Source organism: Apis florea, unplaced genomic scaffold (assembly GCF_048593485.1).
Source record: "Apis florea isolate Af1SG1 unplaced genomic scaffold, ASM4859348v1 contig_2291_pilon, whole genome shotgun sequence".
Lineage (NCBI taxonomy): Eukaryota > Metazoa > Arthropoda > Insecta > Hymenoptera > Apidae > Apis > Apis florea.
The window spans coordinates 4,140,600-4,147,911 of record NW_028256553.1 but is presented as its reverse complement, the minus strand read 5'-3'; the positions used below and the strand labels follow the sequence as shown (position 1 = coordinate 4,147,911).

The 7,312-nt window shown below is 20.8% G+C and overlaps 1 protein-coding gene across 3 annotated transcripts; it reads left to right on the top strand.

Moving 5' to 3' along the window:
* Positions 1 to 399: 399 nt before the first annotated feature.
* LOC100863411 (acyl-CoA Delta-9 desaturase) lies at positions 400 to 7,312 on the top strand. 3 transcript variants are annotated; one of them, XM_003694279.4, is made up of 8 exons: positions 400 to 470; positions 963 to 1,081; positions 2,888 to 3,126; positions 4,440 to 4,570; positions 4,692 to 4,897; positions 5,579 to 5,761; positions 6,409 to 6,645; positions 7,067 to 7,312. In XM_003694279.4, exons 3-8 carry the CDS (start codon positions 2,898 to 2,900, stop codon positions 7,179 to 7,181), a joined length of 1,101 nt encoding a protein of 366 aa, XP_003694327.1. In that variant the 5' UTR covers positions 400 to 470; positions 963 to 1,081; positions 2,888 to 2,897; the 3' UTR covers positions 7,182 to 7,312. The 3 variants fall into 3 exon arrangements, with proteins under 3 accessions (XP_003694327.1, XP_086759253.1, XP_086759254.1); XM_086903127.1 differs by having other exon boundaries at positions 416 to 470; positions 932 to 1,081; XM_086903128.1 differs by lacking the exon at positions 4,440 to 4,570 and having other exon boundaries at positions 421 to 470; positions 4,744 to 4,897.

The window sequence follows — 7,312 nt, the reverse complement described above, 5'->3', positions numbered from 1 at the left end:
TCCCTACATTTTCTACATAATTCTCAGTGGCATGGTAAATTAACTTCAAAAAAAATTATAAAAATTAAAATTAATATAGATAAAAAAAGATATAATATATATGAAAAAATAGAAAAATAATTTTTTATGTGAAAACTAGATATAAATAATAAATTATGTTCAAACAAAACATATGAAAATGTTGAACTCTATTTAATTTTAATAGAATAGATTCTATTTTTTTTTTTATAATGTAAATTTTTCTATTCTATGTAAATTACTTTCATTATAGTAATTGTATTTAATAGAATAATTTTATGTGTTAATTTACATATATGTTGATTTATTTTTCTACTCTTCTAAAAAGATTTTTAATGAAATATTCATTATATAGTTAGAAAAAGTTTTATATAATGTTGGAAAGAAATAATTATATAGTAGAAAAATTTTTTTCAACAGTGTCAGATTTTATTAAATCAAAATATATACTTGTAATAAAAATATTGCTTTTATTTGTGTAATACTACTGTTTTGAAATTATGTGAAAAAATTTATATTTATAGTTAATTATAGTATAATTATAGTATAATTGTATTTGTTTCTTCTATTTTATTTTCTTTCTCTTTGCTTTATTTTTCTTTTTATTTATGATATGCAAAAATAGCAAAAAATTTTGAGAAATTCCAGAATTCAATATTTTTTTAAATTTCGAAAAATTTCGAATATCTTTAAAATAAATAATACATATTTACTTTAATATATTCTATACATTTTTCTTGATTGACAGATAATTATATGTATAATAATAAAACGCAATATCCATCATAATATATATTTCATAATGCTGTATTTCATAATGCTATATTTCATAATCATGATCTGAATTAAACGACTCAAATGAGTGATATATTAAATATATCATATTATAATCTCTGATATTTTAACATTCCAGAATGTTTTTCATATTTTTTTTCCCCCCTCAGGCCAGGTACCGTGTGGGGAATTTCATTGTAGTTGTGAGTTGATAAATGAGACACGCTGTAGTATTTCCATATTTGTAGTGAACTTGCAATCAGATCGGACATCAACGCAACGAAAATCAGTAAGTTATTTATTGATGTTTGTTATGAAGTATGAAATAATAGTACTTAAATAATTAGTTCGATAAACAATGAATAAATGATTTTGAAAGAAGTTTGTTACAGAAAAATTTTTTATTGAAGAAAAAAGTTAAGAATTTTTCGTTAGATATTTGAAATAATTTATAGATTATTGCTAAAAGATAGAAATGAAGAAGATATTTTTGCGAAACAGAGTTGGATAGTAATTATTTAATTATAAAATTATCAAATATTGATAATTTTTCATAATTAAAATAACTAACGAATAAATGACTGTTAAAAAAATTAATTTATTTGTTGGAAATGAATAGGAAATTTTTGATTGTGCATATTTTATTGTTGAAAAGTAAAAATAAAAAAAGTTTTTGCAAAAAAGCGTTGCAAATGATAGTTTATTATCATTACATGATAATAATTTATATTTTTATATGTGTTAGATGTATAAATATAAATATATATATTATAATATATTATATATATTATATAATATATGTCTAATTTTGCCACGTAGATGGTTAATATTTAATGATTAATTTCAATAATTATATTTTATTAACAAGTTTAGAACTTGAATTTTACTTGAAGGTAAAAAAAATATAGAGTTTCCAGACTTTATATATTTATTTTTGATTAACGAGACTTTTTGATTTTTATTTCGATGTAGTTTAAATGTTTGATTATAGATTTAAATATTTTTATAAAATATTCTTCTATTGAAGATTTAAATATTCTTAGTTTAATTGATAACAGGTTTATTAATGAAACTTATAATCTTATAATTTTATAATCAGAAAATCTTATAAAAAAGTAGTATTATCATATGATTATGAATAGAAACTAATATATAAATTTTTGAGAATATTAAAATTTTGAGAAATATAAGAAATCTAAAATTTTGACTTATTTAATATGAATTAGATTTTTGAGGCATTGAAATTTCGAAAATATATTTATATTTTATATATTTATATTTATATATTAAGAATTGAAAAATAGCTATTTAATATTTTTCTCATAACAACATAATATATAAATTTTACTTATATTCTTTATCATTCTACAATATTTTATATCTCATATTACATTATAATCATTTATACTATTACAACAATAGAATAATAAAATCATAGGATAAAAATCTAATTTTCTAATTTAAGCTTAATAAAAATTTTCAATAATAAATTTTTAATTTTTTATAATAAATAATAATTGTTTTTTTCATTAATTATAGCATTTCTTGTTTATTATCACATCCTGCATTATTATCGCACGTGTTAACTCAAGGATGATCGGAAAACAACAAGGCTTTTGTATCTTGTTTCATCTTAATAAATAATTAGCAATTTTTTCCATTATTTTTCTAAATCGAAATTTGATGTATATATGATCCATATATATCTGCGTGTCATCTATAGCAAATTTTTACAACAATTTTTTAATTTTTATGAAATGACTTTTCATGAAAATCTTGTCACAAAGGAAAACTCAATGATCGTTTGACGGCTTATCAACAAGCATTAACAACAAATCAAAAATAAAGATTATCTGGATTTAATATGTTCATACTCAGTGCTTAAATGAATTCTATTCACATTCTAATTGTGTAGTAAATTAAATTGAGTCGTAAATTAAAAGTGAAATTCATTATATATTATATTTTCATCTAAATCATATTAATTTTCAATTCTTTAGAAATGTACACATTTTTTTATTAATTTTCTTTCGTCAAATTAAAACTATTAATTAGAGATAAAATATTAAAATTCATAAGAACATTTCTGTTTTAGATTATTCAAAATGTCACCAAACTTATCGACATCATTATATACGAAGATATTTCAAAAAAATGTTTATCAAGAAGAAAAAAATAACCAGGAAATATCAGATCAAAAATTATCGAATTCCAAAAAATATGAATGGAAAATTGTTTGGAGAAATGTGATTTTATTTATCTATTTTCATATTGGAGCTCTATATGGATTCTATCTTTGGGGTAATGGAATTAAAGGATATACAATTTTGTGGTGTAAGTACAAACATTTTAATTTATTCTCTATTAATTATCAAATAAGAATTTTGCAAAATTAAAAACATTCAATAATATGATTAATTAACAGATTTAATTTTAAAGATTTAAAAAAATTTTTCTTCTATTCTATTTTTTCCAAATTAATAGATCAATAACAAAAAAGAAAATTAAGTTGTAATAAAGATTTCCAATATTCCAAAATTTTTTTTTTCTGAAATATCGTAATATCTATCGTAAAATAATTAATAAACAGAATCATATAAAAATTTTGAAAAATATTGAAATACAATTAATATCGAAAAATATATTTAATATTATTCAATAATTTATTTATTAAATAGTTATAATTTGAGTCTAAAAAAATTATTTTAAATGAAATAATAATTGATAAATATTTAGAAAAAAATAATTATACTTATCAAAAATCAAAAAAGGATTTAAAAAAAAGTTTTAATTATTAACAAATCGTGTATTTTATGTTCATTTCGTGTACAATACTTCAATTATGATTCCAATCACATCTAGCACAAAAAATCATAATAATTGCATAAATAATTTTGCTGATTTATTGAAATTAATCTTGTGCTAATTGCATTAATCATTTGCTAATTGATTTCAAGTATGATCGTCTTTTTCGACAAAATAAAATCTTCTTTCTTCTTTCTCTCGGTTATTCTATTTGCTTAATATGAATAATAATTATATACTGATATCATAATAATTACATAATTATATATTATAATGTAATAAAAAATTATAGAATGATAAAGAAGTTAAATAATAATGAATTAAAACATAGTTCTAAATACTGTTATATCGTATATTATCAAATACTTATTTTAAAAAAAATATCCATTATTTATCGTCGCGTTTCACATTTTATTTTTGAAATACGCAAACAACGAAGAAAAAAAATAGAAGATTATGCAAAAAATCTCCAATATCAGTATCTCATTTTTTTGTTATAAAAAACAAATAAAAGAATATTTAAAATATATTGCGCTATAAATTTATATACACAAATATTCTTTTATAAAAAAATGAAATTATTGTTTTTTAAAAAAATTTTGACAAAAATCTTCACAAAAATCCCTATGAAAGTTTTTGACAAAAATTCTCTTAATAGAATACTGGATAATAATTAGAATGTAATTGAATTAATATTTTTTAAAGATTTTAATAAAGAATAAGTATATGTTACATATGTATTAGTTTCAGTTTTTTATATCAATATAAATCAAAGTGAAAAAGTGTGTAATAAAATTTGAATTAAATAAAATATTACAAATCAACTGATGTGATATTTTCAGTTTTTATTATGGGATTTATTAGTTCAATGGGTATCACAGCTGGAGCCCACAGATTATGGTGTCATAGAACTTACAAAGCAAAATGGCCCCTTCGTTTCCTATTGATGCTTTCTCAAACAATTTCTCACCAGGTCAATTTCAACTTCGCCTTCTTTCTTAGAATTTATTATTATATAATTTCTTCAACAAATTATATTGTGTATAAATATGTTCTACAAATTGTAAATTTAAAGCTTCGATTTCGATCCGTAGAATCATATTTACGAATGGGTGAGAGATCACAGAGTACATCACAAATTCACAGATACTGATGCGGATCCGCATAACGCGCGTCGAGGATTCTTTTTTTCCCATATAGGCTGGCTGCTGGTGCGAAAGCATCCTGATGTAATTAAAAAAGGTGCTACTGTTGATATGAGCGATCTGGAAAAAGATCCCATTGTCGTTTTTCAAAGAAGGTGAAATATAATTTTATTTTTAGCCCAATATTTTAATATATTTCCTAAATAAGTTTAATTATTTTTTAACTGACATTCCGTTGATTCAATGAAAAACTTTATTTATTTAAATTAAATTTACTTACTAAAATTGGTTGAGATTTTAGTGAAGAAAATTTGAACAAGGAAATTATAATACTCAATGTCTGTTTGAAATAAAGAAAATTACTTCTAATAAAAATTGTAGATAAGTTTTTTTAAAATTTTAATAGAAATAGTAATAGAATAGTAATTGAAATTGCATGTATATTTACATTTTTCTTTGATGAAATCACAAATAACAAATATGATTTAAATTAATTTATTTTTAAAATATTATTCAATATACATTATTTAAAATAAAATAAAAGTATAAATTTAGTTGAATATTATAAATATAAATTTAAATTATATGAATTAATATTTATTTTGACAATAACTAATACTGATATCATTATAAGAGAATTATAATAGAAATCATTATAAGAAAAATTAAATTAAAAAAGAAAATTGAAAATTTGTTCGTAATATATGATTAAAGATTCAATTCAGGCAAACTTATTAAAGTTTATTAAGAACCGATTATCATTCTTCTAAATAAACCGAATAGAGATTGCTTGTAATGCTCGATATATCTCAAATCTTTCTCTGGGTATTTTTTAGATTTTTTTATGTGCTAATGCCACTCTTATGCTTCGTGTTTCCGGCGTGGATACCATATTATTTCTGGAATGAACAATTCATATATTCCTGGTATAACAATCTAGCAAGATATGTTTTTTGCTTGAACGCAACGTGGTTGGTAAACTCTGCTGCTCATATGTGGGGCATGAGACCATATGATGTGTAAGAAATTAGTTTATTTGGATCCTTTTATAGTAATAATGATTATAATATATAATATTTACAATACTTATTTTTAGTTTAATTGAAAGTTATAAATATATGTTTCATCGTTTTTAATTTTCTTTAGAAATTGCAATGATAATTGCAATGAATGTTATATTACAATTTTAAATTTGATAAAAAGTTATAACATTATTATTGTTTCTAATTTATTGCAATTAAATACTATATATTTTTAATGATATAAAATTGATAATAACGATCTTTATTGTTCACATATTCTTTAAAAATTACATTAAATCTTATAATATACATTAAATCACATCATTAAATATTACACCATTAAATTACATCTTATATAAAAAGGCATTTATTTTTCACTGTTTCTTATTTTCATATGTCAAAAATTGTAATAATACATTAAATTATTTTACAATTTTTAATGATAAATATAAAATAATTTATTTCAATTTTGTTTTAAAATTATAGTATTTTGCATTGGAAAAATAAATTCAAAATTTCAATATAGATACAATATATAATAAATTTATTACAAAAAGCAAATGTTTATTCGTTTCATATACGTATATAAAAAAAATTCAAAATAAATAAAAACTAAAATTTCAGGAAATTCATATAATTTCCAGGAATATTGTTCCAACCGAAAATCTAGTTGTATCTATGCTAGTATGTGGTGAAGGATGGCACAATTATCATCATGTATTCCCATGGGATTATAAAGCCGCTGAACTTGGTGGCTATAAAACCAACTTTACCACTGCGTTCATCGATTTATGCGCTTTATTGGGACAAGCGTATGATTTAAAAACTGTTCCCGATGAAATGATTGCAAAACGAATACTCAGAACTGGAAGTGGATCAAGGTATCGATAATATTATTATTAATGTATTTTAAATTATAATAGTCAATAATTAAAGAATACTACCTAAGTACTAATTGTTTAATTGATGTTAGTTCTTTATGTAATAAATAGTTCATTAATTCTTCCAATATGGTTTCTATAAATCATAGAAAATGTAGAAATTTTCAGCAATGGTAGAAAAAGTTCTACCATTCATTCAAAATAATTAATAATAAATTTTTAGTATTAAAAATTATATATAGAATATAACCACCGGAATAAAGATTAGGAAGAATATAAAAAATAAATATTTTAAATATCTAAAGCCAAAAGTTAAAAAAAAAAATTCATCTAGAATTAATCGAATAATTTCTTTATCAATGTTTGTAGAATAATTTTCTCGTAATATATATATAATCTTCAAATCAAATTTTATTTGTAGTTGCAATAAAAACGAAACCATTCATCATCATGAAGATATGAAGTGGGGCTGGGGCGATAAAGATATGAAACCTGACGAAATCGAAGAAACGAGAATTTTTAATAAAAAAGATTAATGAATTCTTTATATTTAAAGCAATTAATATTCATTATAAATACGATTAAGAGTTTCTAATTATCTTTACCTATAAGAAGATAAAATAATTGAAATTATCCAATAAATACAATACAGTACCTATTATTTTCA